Source organism: Geotrypetes seraphini, chromosome 3, assembly GCF_902459505.1.
Source record: "Geotrypetes seraphini chromosome 3, aGeoSer1.1, whole genome shotgun sequence".
NCBI lineage: Eukaryota > Metazoa > Chordata > Amphibia > Gymnophiona > Dermophiidae > Geotrypetes > Geotrypetes seraphini.
In genome coordinates this window covers 246,903,453-246,922,993 of record NC_047086.1, presented here as the reverse complement: position 1 = coordinate 246,922,993, position 19,541 = coordinate 246,903,453, and the positions used below count along the sequence as shown (strand labels likewise).

General features: G+C 45.5%; 1 protein-coding gene across 4 annotated transcripts in view; it reads left to right on the top strand.

Annotated features, from left to right (window-relative positions):
* ADGB (androglobin) overlaps nt 1-19,541 on the top strand; it is a 633,675-nt gene that overhangs the window by 494,815 nt on the left and 119,319 nt on the right. For all 4 annotated transcript variants that reach the window (XM_033939743.1, XM_033939744.1, XM_033939742.1 and 1 more), the window contains one exon: nt 10,530-10,683. In XM_033939743.1, the coding sequence (XP_033795634.1) occupies nt 10,530-10,683 (154 nt within the window). The remainder of the gene's footprint in view (nt 1-10,529; nt 10,684-19,541) is intronic.

The window sequence follows — 19,541 nt, the reverse complement described above, 5'->3', positions numbered from 1 at the left end:
AACCGTTCTCTTGAAAACTGCAAGCGGTGCTATTGCTGCTTGGCCAAGGCTGCCTTCTGACGAATCACCCAGGTGTAAACAGGAAGCTGCATCAAAGGGGAAGCTATTGGCTGAGCACCGCTTGCAATAACGGTTTCTGGAACTTGCCGCTGATGCCAGGGGGGGGCAGGGCTGGTGCTGCCTATCTTTCCCGGGGTGGGGCTGGCGCTGCCGATCTTTTCCAGGGAGGGCCCAGTACTGCTGATCTTTCTCAGGCGGGGGGGGGGGGGGGGGGAAAGGCCCCACCCACCCGCGTTGTCAAAAGAAAAAAAAACAAACCAAAACCTGAGTCCTCTGTTTCTTCAGCGGAGCCCCCTAACAACTTCGGCCCTAGGCACATGCCTACTAAGCCTACCCGTTAATCCAGCCCTGACAGGTACTTCCCTGCTGTTGCTTCATCAATTTAGCAAAGAGTTTGCTGCCTCTATTAGCAAAACGAAAAAGGTGAACATAAGAAACGCCTTCACCGGATCAGACCGAGGTCCATCTAGTCCGGCGATCCGCACACGCAGCGGCCCATTTAAGTACTCCTTTTTGGAGACCCGGATTTACCATATCCCTCAATATGATATGCAAGAAGGTATGCATCCAACTTGCGCTTGAATCCCAGTACAGTAGTCTCCACCACAACCTCCTCCGGGAGTGCATTCCAAGCACCCACCATGCGCTGTGTGAAACAGAACTTCCTGACATTTGTCCTGAACCTGCTGCCACTCAGTTTCAGGCTATGACCTCTAGTCCATGTCACATTTGAAAATGTTAGTAATGCTGCTTCTTGGTCTATTTTATCAGATCCTTTTAATATTTTAAAAGTCTCTATCAAATCCCCTCTCAGTCTTCTCTTCTCGAGTGTAAACAGTCCCAGTTTCCTGAGTCGATCTTTGTAGCTCAAATGCTCCATCCCTTTGACAAGTTTCGTGGCTCGCCTCTGCACTCTCTCCAGCAGAGTTATATCCTTCTTAAGGTATGGAGACCAGTGTTGGACACAGTATTCTAAGTGCGGTCTGACCATTGTTCTATATAGTAGCATTATGACCTCTTGCGATCTACTCGTAATCCCCTTCTTAATTATGCCCAACATCCTGTTTGCTTTCTTTGCCGCCGCCGCACATTGAACCGATGGCTTTAGGGTACTGTCAATCAGTACCCCCAAATCCCTTTCTTGTTTGCATTTTGCTAACTTCACTCCCAACATCTTATACTCATGTTCTTTGTTTTTCTTTCCTAGATGCATCACCTTGCATTTGTTTATGTTAAAGTTCATCTGCTACTTTGTTGCCCACTTTTCCAGCTGGTTCAGATCTTTCTGGAGGTCCTCGCAGTCCCTTTGAGTGCCAACCGCCCGACATAGTATTGTATCATCAGCAAACTTTATTATAATGCATGTTGTTTCCTCCTCAAGGTCGTTTATAAAAATATTGAACAAGATAGGTCCAAGAACTGAGCCCTGGAGCACGCCACTAGTTACTTTCTCCCAGTCCGAGAATTTCCCATTTATGCTAACCCTCTGCCTTCTGTTTTCTAGCCATTTGCCGATCCATCTGTGCACTTCTCCTCCTATTCCATGGCTTAGTAGTTTCTTCATAAGCCTCGCATGTGGGACCTTGTCAAACGCTTTCTGAAAGTCCAAGTAAATTATATCCACTGGATCTCCACTATCTATTTGTTTGTTCACTTTCTCAAAGAATTGCAGTAAATTTGTCAAACATGACTTCCCTTTCCTGAAGCCATGCTGACTTGCCCTTAATAGATTGTGATCCTCCAAGTGTTGTACAATGTTTTCTTTAATTAGTGTTTCAATTATCTTCCCTGGAACCAATGTGAGGCTCACTGGTCGGTAGTTTCCTGGATCCCCTCTTGATCCTTTTTTGAAAATTGGGATGACATTTGCTATCCTCCAGTCTTCTGGTATTTGCCCAGTTCTAATCGACATATTAGCTATTGTAGCGTGGCCGGCCTTCGAGGCTTGCGGTAACCGGCCCACGCTTAAAATATTCTCCCCAGCGTGCTTCCCCAAGAGGGAGGAAGTCCCTGTTGTGAATAAACTTATCCTATGTAAATAAAACAGAATGGCCTCACACAGGTAAGTAATGAAATAAAGAAATTAAATTTATTGTTCAACTGAACAGGTCCAAGCAAAAATGCATCAAAAGAAAATGTACTCAAAAGGTCTTGGTCATAATCATGGAAACAAAATATATTGTAATTACCAGCCTGGTCTGGATAATATTCCCAAAGTTCTTTCATCAATGTCCCAGGTATCACAGAGTCTCCGGCAGTCCTCGACTCTCCCAGAGTCTTACTTGTTAATTGACAAACAAACTATGGTACACTGCAATGTGCAGCGCTGCCCTTTCAAAAGTAGTGGCAGCAGGCTGGCGGATTTGTCAAAGGGGCTCCTTGTTACCAATAGCAAAGTAACCTGCAAACCCTTCACTAAGGTACTGGGTAAATCCTGTCCCAGCTTTTAGGATATTCACTCCTTATGAAAAGAAATTGCTGAAGTTCTTTTCACAGCAGCCATCTTGGCAAAAGAAAAAAAAACTTCCCATCAAAGCAAACACTTTGCTAGCATATATCCCTTTAGCTAGTATGCTCAAGGAAAATCCTTTTTGCCCAGCAGAAATGGAAACATTCAAAAAAATATAAACTCAGAAAGCAACTCAAACTAATTAATATCCATTTCTTCAATCAATCCCACCTCTGGTAAAGCACTGCAATCCATTGCTTCATAATCTGGGTTTACCAGGGTTGTTCCTTCTGGTTCAGAGTCCAGCATCTCAATATCGTTTGGCTCTGGGGGACTTGGAGCTCCTTCCACCTGAGAGCTTCTCCTCTGTCTCCCTTCCTCCTGGTCAGCCAGCTCTCCAAATGGTGCAAAGCTGCTGTACCACGCCCAGCCCTACTCAGGGGCTGAACTTCCTTCAGCTGAGGCTGCCTTCTGCCCTGTTTAGCCAGCTTCTCACAAAATGGAGGATTTAAAGGGGCCCTACCAGTTTTCACCAGGCTGTGTTCTGCAGCAGGTCTGAACACAGCCTGTGCTTCCTGTTCCTGCCTATCAGGGACTCAGTGATTAGCCCGGACCAGTTTCAGGGGATGTTTTCTCCGGGGTTTAACTGGCACAAGGCCGGCATTGGGCTCGGGTTTGTGACACTACGTATTGCAATAGTTCATCAATTTCCTCCTTAAGTTCCTTTAATACTCTCGGGTGAATTCCATCCGGTCCAGGGGATTTGTCACTTTTTAGTTTGTCAATCTGAACGTGTATCATGTCCAACGTCACATTTACTGTTGTGAGGCTTTCCTCTATGCCCCCGGTGAATATCCTCCCTGTGGCTGGCATTGTTGAAATGTCCTCATTTGTGAAGACTGAGGCAAAGAATGAATTCAACCTATCGGCAACCTGTTTGTCCTCCTTAATTGACCCTTTCCCTCCTAGATCGTCGAGAGGGCCCACTGCCTCTCTTGCTGGTTTCTTTCCTTTTATATATCTAAAAAAGGGCTTGAAGTTTTTGGCTTCCTGCGCTATCTTCTCCTCATAGACTTTTTTGGCGTCTCTTACCACCTTATGGCACCTTTTTGGGTTGATTTTGTGACAGTTCCAGACTTCCGTTGTTTTTTCTCGTTTCCATTTTTTGAACGAGTTCCTCTTCTCCTTCACTGCATCTTTTACCTCTTTGGATAACCAAGCTGGTTCTCCTTTGTTCCTTTTTCGCCTTCCTTTGGATATCTTCGGAATGTGTAGATTCTGTACTTCTGTGATGGTGTTTTTCAGTAGAGACCATGCTTGTTCAACTGTTTGAGGGTCTGCACTGCCCTTCCTGAGCCGTTTTCTAACCATAGTTCTCATGCTGTCGTAATTTCCTTTTTTGAAGTTAAAGGTCGTGGTTTCAGTCTTGATTGGTTTCCGCTTTCCGATGCCAATGGTAAAATTGATCATATTGTGATCACTTGTCCCTAGCGGGGCCGTAACCTTTACGTCTGCTGCCTTTCCAGCAATGCCATTTATGACCAAGTCTAGAACTGCATTTCCTCTTGTCGGTTCTCCTACCATTTGTTCAAGGAAGCAATCACCTAACCTTTCAAGGAATTTTAACTCTCTACTGCAGTTTGACGTTTCCAATTTCCAGTTGATCCCTGGAAAGTTGAAGTCTCCCATGATCGTTGTATTTCCTGATTTATTTCTACGACTAATTTCCTCCATCATTTCATTGTCTGTTTCCTCCATCTGTCCCGGGGGTCGATAATAAAGTCCAATTTGTATGTCTGCTTCTTTATGTCCAGGAATCTTTATCCAGAGTGATTCTAGTTTGCCATTTGCTTCTGTCTCTCCTACTCTAACAGACTCTATTTCTTCTTGAACATACAGGGCAATACCTCCCCCTTTTTGCCCAATCCCATCTCTTCTATATAGTTTGTAACCTTTCAATGCCGTGTCCCATTCATTCTCTTCATTCCACCATGTTTCTGTTATTCCTATGATATCCAGTTGTTTTCTTCTTACTAATTCTTCCAGCTCTCCCATTTTTTTTCCTAAGCTTCTGGCATTCGTGTACATACATCTAATTTCTGTTCGTGCTACTTTACTGGATTTAATGGTCCTCACATCCTTTTTTGTATCCCTTTGATCTTTTTCTTCGGCTCTTGTAGTATCCTCATGTTCTTGCCCTATATCAGTGTGGTTGCTTGAAGTTGCCTCCTCAGTATTAACTGGTGTCCGGGCCATCGACCGGTTGTCGACTGTCAGCTGTCCCCTGATCTTTAGTTTAAAGCCTTCTCAATGAATGTCTTTAAGTTCTCAGCCAGGACCCTCGCTCCCTGCTTGGCGAGGTGTAGTCCGTCCTTTCTATAGAACCTACTTCTTCCCCAGAATGTTGTCCAGTTTCGCACGAAGTCGAAACCCTCCTCTTCGCACCAACGCCTCATCCAAGCGTTCACAGCTCTCAGTTCATCCTGCCTCATGGCGTCCGCTCTCGGTACCGGAAGGATTTCCGAGAAAGCCACCTTCACCTCCCTGACCTTCAACTGCCTTCCAAGTGAGCGAAGCTGGTCCTTCATTCCTTCCCTGTCATACTTCCGTCCGCAAACATCGTTGGTTCCCACGTGGATAAGCACCGCAGTATCCTTTCCTCCTGCTCCATCTAATATCCTGGTGATCCTGCTGGCCACATCCTTCACTCTTGCTCCAGGCAGGCAGGTGACCAGTCTATCCTCTCTTCCTCCCGCAATGTGGCTGTCTACATTTCTTATTATAGAATCTCCGACTATAATCCCCATCTTTTTTAGTAGGAGGTTCCTCGGGGGTCTTAAGTCCGCATCCTCGTCGTAAGTCATATCTTCTATCACCCTCACATCCTCAGATGGTCTATCGTCTATGTTGATTGGATTGGTGCCCCTTTCTGCTTCAATTATTCCACCCTCCAGGTTTGATCGGTCGCTGATCTCCAGCCCTGGGGTCTCCACAATCTGCTGGTGAGCATCTTCGATGTATCTCTCCAATTCTTCAATCACCTCACTAGTGCTGGACTCCACAATCAACCCCTCCTGTGTGCTATTTGCCTCTTTATTGATGAGAAGTTCTTCTAGTTCCTTCACCGTTCCCTCCAGCAGTCAGACTTGCTGTTTCAGGCTTTCCAGCTCCCTGCACCGGCTGCAAATGTATGCCATAGTCCCCGAGGGGAGGTATTCATACATACTGCAGCCGGTGCAAAAGACTGGAAAGCTCATCTTCTGGTTTCCGTGGGTGCTCATAACCTGTTCCTCCTCCGAGCTGCCTGTGCTGTATGTGTGATATATAAATTTGTAAAGTTCCATAGATTTCTTAGTCTGCTGATGTAAAAAGGCATTTAGTGAGCATTGAGCCTCTAACAACTGAGCCTTATCAGATAGCGCATGAGTGTGACTGTATTGCTGTCACAAAGAAGAGACCAAGCATTCCAAATGTAACAATTCCCACTGACGTGCTTTACACTGTAAACTAACATAAGAAATTATTTCTCCCCAAAGTACAGCCTTAGCTGTTTCCCATGTAAGTGTTGGATTATCAAAGTGGGTGCCATTCGTCTCACAGAAAGTTCACCATTGGCCTAACAAATTAGCATGAAATCTGCTACCTCTATAGAGATAGCTGGGGAATCTCCATCTGCAGGCCGATCCCAATACAGGAGCCAACCGCCATTCCACCACCACCCATGCATGGTCCAAGATCTCAATGGAGCCAAATTTAGAGTCAGAAAGCTTGATACCTCTTGGCCTAACATCAGCTGATCTTCATCTTTCTCAGCCTGTCAGACTAATCTTGGAAGCATCCAGAAAACCGTCTACGCAGCAGTGTTACCAGCAAAAATGGACATGGTTTTCCACATGATATGCTCTTCATCATCATGAGGCTAAATCTACCTCTGTCTCTTTAGTATTGGACTATCTTCTACATCTATCCAATTCAGTTCTCAAAACCACTTCAATTAGAGTTCATCTCAGTGCTATTAATGCTTTCCACGAGCCAGTTGATAAGAAATTTCTCAATGTTGATCCTCTTGTGTCCAGATTAATGAAAGGACTTTTCAATGTCCAACCACCTCCAGTAGTTTGGGATCACAATTTAGTCCTTGCTACTTTGATGAAGCCTCCTTTTGAACCAATGTCTGTGGCTCATCTCAAGTACCTTACTTGGAAAGTGGTCTTTCTCATCTCCCTTATTTCAGCTCAACGAGTCAGTGAACTTCAAGCACTGGTGGCGGATCCTCCTTTCACAGTGTTCCACCATGACAAAGTGGTGCTTCACACCCATCCTAAGTTTCTTCCAAAGGTTGTCATGAAATTTCACCCTAATCAATCTATTGTACTTCCAGTATTCTTTCCTAAACCTCACTCTCATCCTGGGGAAACGGCTCTTCACACTCTGGACTGCAAACGAGCAATGGCCTACTATTTGCAGAGAACTCAACCTCGTAGAACATCTCCTTAACTTTTTGTCTCCTTTGATCCTAACAAGTTGGGACATCCAGTATCCAAGAGAACGTTTTCCACATGGTTGGCCTCTTGTATCTCCTTCTGTTATGCTCAGGCTGGGCTATTACTGGAGAGTTATGTTACAGCCCACAAAGTCCGAGCTATAGCAGCTTCAGTTGCTTTTCTTCGCTCCACTCCTATTGATGAAATCTATAAAGCTGCTACTTGGTCCTCTGTTCATACATTCACATCTCACTACTGCCTACAATCTTATTCCAGACAGGATGGTCAATTCAGCCAGCAGTATTGCAAAATCTATTTTCCTAATGGCCAACTCTCCCTCCATCCCATTCTAATAAGCTAGGGAGTCCCATATGTGAGAATATGCTGCCTGCTTGTCCTGGGATAAAGCACAGTTACTTACTGTAACAGATGTTACCAAGGGACAATAGACAGATATTCTCACAACCCACTTACCTCCCCTGGCTGGCTTCTTAGCTTGCTTAAAGAACTGAGGAGCTGCGAGCGGCATCGGGTGGGGAGGCACTCGTGCATGCGCAGTGCGGGCAGTTCACAAACTTTCTCAAGTTCTTAAAGTGTTGATGCACTTTTAAAGCTGTACATACCGGGGCTCCTTGATTAACGTCACCCACATGTGAGAATATCTACCTGCTGTCCCTGGATAATACCTGTTACGGTAAGTAACTGCTTTTTTTTAACTTACCATTTTATTGAGGACAGCAAATGGAGCCACATGGTTGTATTTCTCTTAACTTAGTATTTCATTAGCAGTCCATCTCCAAATATCTTTTTGAATGCCGCAAATATTTCTCACATATTTCCTTTCTGTACCAAAACTGGACCCTACTGAAAGTACCAAGAAATCAAATTTGATGTATCAAAGTATTATAATGCTCGTATTCATTATTACATTTCTTGTACAATCCCTCTGGAGGCTGAACTAGCATCCATTCCAGCCTTGGCTTTAGAACTTAAAAATAAAACCAACCACCTGTGTGGCCACTCCTCTTGAAGTTCAGTTTGTTTCTGCAGCCTTGCTGAGAACTTCTAATTTTCTGCTGCTCGTGATTTATTTCTCAATTCCTAGTCTTTTATTTTCTTTGGTACCGCAGGCTTGCCCACGTGCTGCAGGTCAACTCCCCCTCTGTTGGAGAGCAGATGGTTGTTCAGTCGGCTGGAGATGCGTACGATCTGTCTGGCCCTGCTGCGATTTCAAGGGAATCTCCGTATATTCTCAGACATTGCGACGGCGGTTGACTATGTCAACTGTCACAGGGGCATGAGGAGTCCTCTGCTGAGCCTAGAGTCTTGGATGCTTGTTGCCTAGGCAGAGAAGCATCTGATGGCTTTATCCTCGGCTCATTTGGCAGGGGTGGACGATGTGCCGGTAGACTTCTTCAGTTGTCAGATTCTGGACCCGGGAGAATGGTCCATGTCCAGGCTAGCGTTTGAAGCCATGTTTCGTTGGTGGGATCGCCCTGCCTTCGATCTGATAGTATCCTCAGGGAACCAGAAGGCGGACAGGTTCTTCAGTCGCCGACGGAAGGTCAGCAGAGCAGGGCTCAGTACTCTAGTTCAACCATGGGTGGATGGGGAACTTCTGTATGGCTTTTTCCCGTGGCCTATGATAGGGCGCGGTCTGGGCCGGGTGGCATCTCACGCAGGTCCGGTGTTCCTAGTGGCCCCGGACTAGTCCAGCCATCCTTGGTACGTAGACCTAGTGCAGTTGAGCTCAGTGAGGGGTCTGCATCTTCCTTGCCATCGGAGATTGCTTACCAAGGGCCCGATAGCCCTTCAAGTTCCGGACAGCTTGGTCTTGCTACCTGACGCTGTACGCGCAGCTTTGAGGGCTAGGGGCTTCTCTTCTGCTGTCATTGCCAGGTTTCTTCACAGCGACAGGAATTTGACGTGGTCGGCCTCCGGGCGAAGGCCTAGAGGTGCTTTTCTGCCTGGTGTGCAGGAGTTCACGTGGATCATTTGGCCTGTCAGTGGAGCATGTTCTGGCCTTCCTGTGGGATGGCCTCAGGAAGGGGCTGGCAGTTTCTTCCGGATCCTCATTGCGGGACTGTCATGTTCGGGTCCCTCTTCTCTCGGGAGTTCTCTGGAGTCTCCCCAAGATGTTGTACGCTTCTTACGGGGGGGGGGGGGGCAGGGGGGCGGGGAAGCTGCAGGAGATGTCCTCCGTGGAATCTGAATCTGGTTCTCCACTCATTGGCTCATCTGATTTATGAACCCCTGGATGGGATTTCTCTGAGAGATGTTGCCGTCAAGTCCACTTTCTTCATTACGGTCGCTTATGCTCAGGGTCTGTCGGAGCTTCAGGCTATATCATGCAGGGATTCTTTTCTCTGCATCACGGGGTCTGCAGTTGTTTTGAGGACCGTGTCTTCTTTTCTTCTGCACATGGGGTCAGCAGTCCACATCAACCAGGTAGTTTGACTACCAACTTTTGTTCTGTCGGGTTCCAAGTCTAAGACCTGTGTTTCACGGTCTCTGGAGATGCGGTGCCTCCTTTTGAGATGCCTTGAGGCTACTAACGACTTCCGTCTGTCAAACCATCTGTTTGTCCTGGCGGGCCCTGTGCACCGGGGTCAGCCTGCTTCTGAGGCTACCTTCTTGCATTGGATACGTGCAGGCATTTCCGTTGCCCATGTGGCCCTTGGGGTGAGGGCTCACTCTACCGGAGGAAGGGCTTCCTCATGGGCTGACTCTCATGTGGTTTCACCTGAGGAGATTTGTCGGGCGGCCACATGGGTTTCCCTTCATACTTTTTCTGACTTGATTTGGCAGCTATGGGTGATGCGGCCTTTGGCCCTTCTGTTCTGGCGGTGGGCTCATTAGGCCCCCTGAGATTTGGGACTGCTTTGATACATCCCGCTAGTTCAGCCTCCAGAGGGATTGTACAAGAATGAAAGATTAGGTTTCTTACCTCTGCTAATCTTCCTTCTTGTAGATCTCCTCCGGAGACTGAACTCCTGCCCATTTGGTTTGTCCAATTCACAGGTCACCTGCTAGTAACTGGTAAGTTGGCTTTCTCTCTTTGACCAGCCTCGCTAAAATTTCCCTGAGTGTCCTTTTATGTAAGCTTATGGGTTTTAAGGGACCTGGAGTGGTGCCCCTTCTGCTCTTTAGGCTTTAATGACCTATTCCTCAGTTTTGCAGGTGTGAAATAAATTTCTTATTATCCTAACTTGGCCTCTTTTGGCCGTTGTTGATTATGTATTTGCTTATCATGAGCAGCATTTATTTGTATCGGGGAGTCCCCGCATCCCCCTCTCTTTTTCCTGTGTTTCCTGTTTGTATTAGATACTCCTGGCTTTGCTACCTAATGAACTTCAAGGGGAGTTGCCACAGAGGTGACCTCGAAGAGGGGGTTGGTTTTATTTTTAAGTTCTGCAGCCAAGGCTTGAATGGATGCACTACCCACTAGTTCAGCCTCCAGAGGAGATCTACAAGAAGGAAGATTAGCAGAGGTAAAAAACCTAATCTTTCATTGTTTTTCTCAATGTTTATTTCAGGGAAATATTTCATGTAGAAGAAGACATGCTTTTGGTACCAAAGGTGTATTCCTCTATCCCAGTCTATATTCTTCACATCATCAATAATGACACAATGGAGGAAATACCCAGGGTGTTTCACAAAGTGCCACCTCAAATTTTTACCAAAAATACAGTAAGTATGAACCAATATAAATACAGAGAGCTAGGTTCTCAAAAATCCGTGTTAAAAAACCGATGGGCCGCTGTAGCAGTCATTATTGTAGTGACTTTAAAAAAAGCGAGTCATTCTCCAAACAACGCTCATGCAAATGAGGATGGCGGAGAGTAACGAAGATTCATTAAATCTGCACATGCCCATTGCTGGTCATAGCGATGGGCACATACAGAAAAAAAACCCAAACAAAAACAAATCAAGGAGAGGCCTTAAACAACCTGGGCCAATCAGAGCCTCAGGCCCCTCCCCGGTGCATCACAGGATGCACCAGGGAGAAGAAAGCCCACTATTTTAAAGAGGCAGGCCAGGTGGCTGGAGGGAGTAGACATCCCTCTAGCCAGCCATCATAGGTAAGGGGAAGGGGGTGGAGATCATCAGCAAGCAGTGGCTTCACCCATGTCTTTATGAATAATGGACTATAGATTTTTCCTCCAGGAAATTGTCCAAACCTTTCTTAAAACCAAGCTACGCTATCCGCTCTTACCACAACCTCTGGCAATGCATTCCCGAGCTTAACTCAAGGCTGCCCAAGTCCGGTCCTCGAGATCTACTGGCAGGCCAGGTTTTCAGGATATCCACAATGAATATGCATGAGAGAGATTTGCCTGCACTGCTTTCTTGGTATGCAAATCTCTCTCTCATGTGGATATCCTGAAAACCTGGCCTGCCAGTAGATCTCGAGGACCAGACTTGGGCAGCCCTGGCTTAACTATTCTCTGAGTGAAAAAATATTTCCTTGTATTGGTTTTAAAAGTAGTTCCCTGTAACTTCAAGTGTCCCCTAGTTTTTGTAATTTTTGACAGAGTGAAAATCGATCCACTTGTACTGTTCTACTCCATTCAAGATTTTGTAGTCTTCAATCATATCTCCCCTCAGCCTTCTCTTTTACAAGCTGAAGAGCCCTAACCTTTTTAGTTTTTCCTCATACAAGAGGAGTGCCATCCCCTTTATCATCTTGGTCGTTCTTCTTTGAATCTTTTCTAGTGCCGCTATATCTTTCTTGAGATAAGGAGACCAGAATTGAACGCAATACTCCAGTTGCTGTAACTCTCCCCAGTTATGATTGTTTTGTGAGCCTCTTGCCAGCTAAACCCCACTGAGCAACCCAGCACTTGTTATTCAGTGGCACTTTACCAGTTAGTGCTACAGAATATCACTTCTAACTGGCCATCTCCTAACTGCTTATGTTGGGGGCAGAGTGCCTACTTAGCCGGTTAGCGGTAATTTTGAGTCCACTAATCAGCTAAATAACCACAAAAAGCTGTCCTAACTTTGTGTTCTATAGTTAACTGGGCAGGTGGGTCTGAATTAGAGAGCAGGCCAGGGGCAGAAATTCCATCTATCCCCACCTATTCCCAATGGAATCTAACCCATACCGATTTGTATCAATTAATTATAAAATTATGAAATTATAAAATTAGTCAGAGACCACTGTTCAGGCAGTGGGCCTGATGGGCTGCCGCGGGAACGGACCACTGGGCGAGATGGACCTCTTGTCTGCCTCAGCGGAGGCAACTTATTTCTCTCTAAGAACATAAGCAGTGCCTCTGCTGGGTCAGACTAGAGGTCCATCATGCCCAGCAGTCCGCTCACGCAGCGGCCCAACAGATCCAGGACCTGTATAGTAATCCTCTATCTATACCCTTCTATCCCCTTTTCCTTCAGAAAATTATCTAATCCCTTCTTGAACCCCAGTACAGTACTCTGTCTTATCATACCCTCTGGAAGAGCATTCCAGGTGTCCACCACCCTTTGGGTGAAGAAAAACTTCCTAGCATTGGTTCTGAATCTGTCCCCTTTTCATTTTTCCAAATGCCCTCTCGTTCTTGTAGTTTTCGAAAGTTTGAAGAATCTGTCCCTTTCCACTTTCTCTATGCCCTTCATGATCATGTAAGTCTCTATCATGTCCCCTCTAAGTCTCCACTTTTCCAGGGAAAAAAGCCCCAGTTTCTCTAATCTTTCAGCGTATGAAAGGTTTTCCATACCTTTTACCAGTCTCGTCACTCTCCTCTGAACCTTCTCAAGTATCACCATATCCTTCTTAAGGTACGGCAACCAATACTGGACGCAGTACTCCAGATGCGGATGCATCATCGCCCAATACAACAGCAGGATAACTTCTTTTGTTCTGGTTGTAATACCTTTCTTCATAATACCTAGCATCCTATTCGCCTTCTTAGAGGCCACTGCGCACTGTGCCGACGGCTTCATTGTCCTGTTCACCAGTACCCCCTAGTCCTTTTCTAGTCTACTTTCACCCATTACTAGCCCTCCCGTTGTATAGCTGTACATTGGGTTTCTGTTTCCTACATGCAAGACTTTACATTTCTCTACATTAAACTTCATCTGACATCTTTTCGCCCACTCTCCTAGTTTGTAAAGGTCCCTTTGTAAATCTTCACAGTCCTCTTTAGTCCTAACCCCACTAAACAATTTGGTGTCGTCTGCAAATTTTATTACTTTGCACTTCGTCCCTGTTTCTAGATAATTTATAAATACATTGAAGATCCATTCTATCCCTACCCATCCCCATAATTACGTAGTCTCCTCCATCCCCACCTGTACCCGCAGGATAATGCTATTATTTACTTGCTTGCAGCCCTCTGTTTCCTCTGAACCCCAAGAGCCTTCCATGGTTTTGCTCACAGCTGCGGGCTAAATATTACCCAAGTATTTTATAAAATACAAGTATATTTGCTGATTCTATCCCCACACTGCCTGTTTTCTGCCCCTAGAAAAGTCTACATAAAAGTAGATGCTATGATTTCTATCCTTCTACTTCTACACTTGTATGCAACTCTACCTATGAAAAACAGGCAAGGCAAACACTAACATACTTCCCATTGGGAGGCATGGGTTAGAAAATAGAACAAGCTGAACTTCCACAAATCCCTATGTAAAAACTACACACTAGAGAATGACACAGGGACAAATTTTTCCTGTTCACATGGAACTCATGTTCCTGTCCCTTCCCGGAGAGTTATTTTCCTGTCCCTGTCCCTGCCCCATTCCTGCAAGCTCTGTGCTCATCTGCACAAGCCTCAAACACTTTAAAATCATGTTTGAGGCTTGTGCAGTTAAGGCAGAACTTACAGGAATGGGACAGGGACAGCGACAAAACTCATGGGGCTGGGACATGGAAATTGAGCTCTTGCGGGGACGAGGAAAACTTTGGTCAAATGTCATTCTCTACTACATACTAGGAGAATACCTGACCTTGGCCATACATGCAAAGCAAAGACAGACCCTCACGAAATACAAAATAAGTAACCATAGAATAGAAATAGATACAAATAAAAACTGAACTAAAAATCTCAAAAAGTCAGTGTCAGTGCAACTGCAAAAAAGAAAAAAAAAAAATAGAAACAGAAATGCATTTCATCTTATGCTATTCAAAATGCAAAGTTGTGACATATACATTTCCCAAAATCGTGACAGAAGGTGGTAGATTTCCCACAAAAGAATGAACAAGAAATACGTTATAATTCTTGGAGAAACAAAGAAACAGCAGCTATCACAGCAAAATGTGTTATATTCTGCCATTAAGGAAGAAATGTAACCTGATCCTGGACAAAACAGATGAACACTAGAGGAGAAACTCTTTCCATAATCTTTCTAGAAAGTAGAATTTTGTTTCTTTCTTAATGTGTATGATTTCCCACACTGTGTTATTGGCAAAGGACTACCTTAGGTCTTTTAGTGATACTTGAGAATTTCCGTGCTATAATCAACTGAGAACACCCATTACAGGTATACACAATTTTGTTTTCTCTGAGAGTAAATAAACTAGCATATCTTTACTAATGGGTGATATCACAGATGGAAGCCAAATGTAGAAAACAATTCTAGGATAACTCTGACTTAGATAAATCTCTGGTGTAGTAGTCTGACTTTGGGCATGTCTAGCAGTTATGGGTATTAGTGTGGGCATTCCTTCACTGTCAGTGTCTAATTACCATTGTTTTCCTTATTGTCTTGGTGGCTTAGTCAGGTCTTTTTCTTTTTTTCACAAGATCGAATCATTTGATTTTATATGTGTTGTTATGAGCAGTATGAAACAGAAGAAAACGCTCAGATGCATTAAGAAGGGCTATTCAGTAAATGGGATGTGGCCATGCCAGGGTACAAACTCTACAGGAGGGACAGGACACACAAAAAGGGTGGAGGAATAGCGCTCTATGTAAGAGACTCCATACCCTCAACCAGGATGGAAACAACAGTAAAGGCGGATGGTTTGGAATCACTCTGGGTTAAGCTACCAGAAGGAACTGGAGCAGATATAAAATTGGGTCTGTACTATCGCCCACCTGGACAATCGGAAGAAATCAACCATGACCTGGAGACTGAACTGAGGCAGGTATGCTATAGTGGAAGTGTGGTGGTGATGTGGGACTTCAACTACCCTGGGATAGACTGGAGTATCGGGCACTCAAACTGCACGAGGGAGACCAAATTCCTGGACGCCACGAGGGACTGTTTCATGGAACAGCTGGTCGCGGAACCAACACGGGGAGATGCCACTCTTGACCTAATCTTCAATGGACTAGGGGGACCCGCAAAAGAGGTGGCGGTACTAGCCCCACTGGGAAACAGCAATCATAACACAATCCATTGCAGGCTAGAAATTGGATCAACAAAGGTGAAAAGAACCACAACGACGGCACTCAACTTCAAAAAAGGAAATTATGATGCCATGAGGAAAATGGTAAGAAAGAAACTCAACGGAAGCGCAAGGAAGATGGAGTCCGTAGAAAAAGCCTGGACCCTACTCAAGGGCACGGTGCACGAAGCACAGAACCTGTGCGTCCCCAAGTTCAGGAAAGGGTGCAAAAAAAATAGAACAAAAAACCCAGCGTGGATAACAAATGCAGTAAAAAAGGCGATAAGTGACAAGAAAGCATCATTCAAAAAATGGAAAAAGGACCAAACAAAGGACAACCAAAAGGAGCACAAAGAACACCAGAGGGAGTGTCACCGAGTGGTTAGGAAAGCAAAAAGAGAATATGAAGAGAGACTGGCGGGGGAGGCAACAAACTTCAAATCATTCTTCAGGTACGTTAAGGGGAAACAACCAGCGAAGGAGGAGGTGGGATTCTTGGATGATGGAGACAAAAAGGGAGTAGTAAAAGAGGAAAAAGAGATAGCTGACAAGTTAAATGAGTTCTTCACGTCAGTCTTCACGAGGGAAGACACAACCAACATTCCGGAACCCGAAGAGATCGTAAACGGAGACCAGGATGATAAGCTGGTCCAATTAGAGGTAAGCCGAGAGGATGTCCTCAGGCAGATAGATAGGCTAAAGAGTGACAAATCGCCAGGTCCGGATGGCATTCATCCAAGGGTACTCAAGGAACTAAGGAACGAAATAGCAGAGCCTCTTCAACAAATATGCAACCTATCCTTAAAAACTGGAGAGGTTCCGGAGGACTGGAAAATAGCTAATGTCACGCCTATCTTCAACAAGGGTTCAAGGGGTGACCCAGGGAACTACAGGCCGGTGAGCTTGACCTCGGTCCCAAGAAAGATGATGGAAGCGCTGATTAAGGACAGCATCTGTGAGCACGTCGAAAAAAATGGGCTGTTAAAGTCAAGTCAGCATGGCTTCTGCAAGGGTAGGTGATGCCTCACAAACTTATTGTACTTCTTTGAGGGGGTAAACAGCCAGGTGGATAAAGGGGATTCCATAGACATCATTTACCTTGACTTCCAAAAAGCCTTCGACAAGGTAGAAACATAGAAACATAGAAAGATGACGGCAGAAAAGGGCCACAGTCCATCAAGTCTGCCCACTCTACTGACCCACCCCATTAAGTCTGAGTGCATATGACTTAGTTCCTTAGCTCGACCTTCGTAGGGATCCCACGTGGATGTCCCATTTATTCTTAAAGTCGAGCACGCTGGTGGCCTTGATCACCTGCACCGGAAGTTTGTTCCAATGATTCACCACCCTTTCTGTGAAGAAGTACTTCCTGGTGTCACTGCTAAATTTCCCTCCTCTAAGTTTAAGCTGGTGCCCCCTTGTGACCAAGGGTCCCTTGGAAACGAATATGTTGTCTTCCAGCTCTACACGACCTGTGACGTATTTAAATGTCTCAATCATGTCACCCCTTTCCCTGCGTTCCTCTAGAGTATAGAGCTGCAATTTGCCCAGTCTTTCTTCGTATGAGAGACCCTTGAGTCCGGAGACCATTCTAGTGGCCATCCGCTGGACCGACTCAGCTCGAAGTACATCTTTACGGTAATGTGGCCTCCAGAATTGCACACAGTATTCCAGATGAGGTCTCACCATGGCTCTGTAAAGTGGCATTATGACTTCAGGTTTGCGGCTGACGAAGCTTCTCTTGATACATCCCATCATTTGCTTTGCCTTGGATGAGGCCTTCTCTACTTGTTTGGCAGCCTTCATGTCTGCACTGATGATTACTCCCAAGTCCCGTTCTTCTGAAGTCCTAGCTAGTGCTTCTCCATTCAAGGTGTATGTTCTGCATGGATTTCTGCTGCCGAGATGCATGACCTTACACTTCTTAGCGTTGAAGCCCAACTGCCATGTTGAGGACCAGTTTTCCAACGTGATCAGATCCTGTGTCATACTATCCTTGAGATTACTTTCACTTACTATGTTACACAGCTTGGCGTCGTCGGCGAACAGTGCTACTCTACCCCGAAGCCCCTGGGTCAAGTCCCCCACGAATATGTTGAAAAGGGATGGTCCCAGGACCGATCCCTGCGGCACTCCGCTAATCACCTCCGATGTCTTAGAGAGGGTGCCGTTGACCACCACCCTCTGAAGTCTTCCGCTCAGCCAATCATTGACCCATGCAGTTAGTTTCTCACCCAGCCCCATCAATTTCATCTTGTTTAATAGTCTACGGTGCGGGACACTGTCGAAAGCTTTACTGAAATCCAAGTACACTATGTCCAGAGACTCTCCCGAGTCTAGTTTTCTTGTCACCCAGTCAAAGAAGCTGATGAGATTGGATTGGCATGACCTGCCCCTAGTGAATCCATGTTGACAGGGATCCCTCAGATTTCCCTCATCCAATATCATGTCTAATTTGCCTTTAAGTAGAGTTTCCATGAGTTAACACACTATTGATGTGAGACTCACTTGCCTGTAATTCGCAGCCTCTGCTCTGCAACCTTTTTTGTGCAGAGGAACAACGTTGACTGTTTTCCAGTCCAGGAAACTCTCCCTGTACTTAGGGAGAGATTGAAGAGCATGGCTAACGGTTTCGCCAGAACATCGCATAGCTCTCTGAGCACTCTTGGATGCAAATTGTCCGGTCCCATGGCTTTGTTCACCTTGAGTCTCGACAGTTCTCTGTAAACATCAGCTGGTGTGAACTCAAAATTCTGGAATGGGTCTTCTATGCTTTGCTTTGCTTCCAGCCGTGGCCCGTGCCCTGGTGCCTCGCAGGTGAAGACTGAACAGAAGTAATCATTCAGCAGCTTGGCCTTATCGGAATCTGTTTCCACGTAGTTCCCTTCTGGCGTTCTAAGGCGTACTATCCCGTTTGTGTTCTTTTTCCTGTCGCTAATGTACCTGAAGAAGGATTTGTCCCCTTTGTTAATGTTCTTCGCTAGAGTTTCTTCCATTCGAAGTTTGGCTTCCCTGACTGATGTCTTGACCGCTGCAGACTTTGCCCTGTATACAATGTTTGCTTCTATTTCCCCCGTGCGTTTGTATACGAGAAATGCTCTTTTCTTCTCTTTGACGAGGTACGAGACCTCATCAGTGAACCATTGGGGTTTCTTTTTTCTTTGCTGTTTGGTTACCGATTTTATGTAGCGTTTAGTTGCCTCATGAAGGGTCGATTTCAAGGTAGACCACATAGTTTCCACATTATCAGTTACTTCTTGAACCTGCAGCGTCTGATGGACGAAATCTCCCATGCGTGCAAAGTCAGTGCCTCGGAAATTGAGTACTCTTGTTTTTGTTTGTGACCTAGGGAAGCCTTTCTTAAGGTTAAACCATACCATGTTATGGTCACTGGTGGCTAGCTTTTCTCCCACCGAGACCTCCGAGACGCTTTCCCCGTTCGTAAGTACCAGGTCCAGGATGGCCTGGGCCCTAGTGGGCTCTAGTACCATTTGTTTGAGCCTTACTCCCTTCATGGACGTTAATATCCTCCTGCTATCACAAGTTGTTGCTGAGAGTGTGTTCCAGTCTACATCAGGCATGTTGAAGTCTCCTAACAGAACGACGTCCCCCCGTAAGGTGATATTCTCAATGTCTTCAATTAATTCTGTGTCCTTGTCCTCCGATTGCCTTGGAGGTCTGTATACCACACCAAGATACAGGCATTTTTCTCTGCCTCTGGCCAGGTTTACCCAGATGGATTCCCCAGTATACTTGACATCCGTGATCCTGGTTGTCTTGATGTTCTCTTTGATGTAAAGTGCTACCCCTCCTCCTAACTTACCCTCTCTATCTTGTCGAAGCAGGTTGTATCCTGGTATAGTTATATCCCACCCATGAGAGTCTGTGAACCATGTTTCGGATATTGCTACTACGTCCAGCTCTGCATTAACTATTTCTGTTTCGAGTTCTAGAAATTTATTCCCTAGGCTGTGTGCGTTAACATACATAGCTCTCCACTCTTTCTGTTTACTAAGCTCCTGTAGTGAGCCATCCATTTGAATTAAAGTGTCACCTAGTGATTCTTTTGCAATAAGGGTACTTACCTTAGACTTAGAAGCGGAGTACCTCACGAAAGACTGCTTAAGAAGCTATGGAACCACGGGGTCCAAGGGGAGGTTCACCAATGGATCAAAAACTGGCTGGCAGACAGGAAACAGAGGGTTGGGGTAAAGGG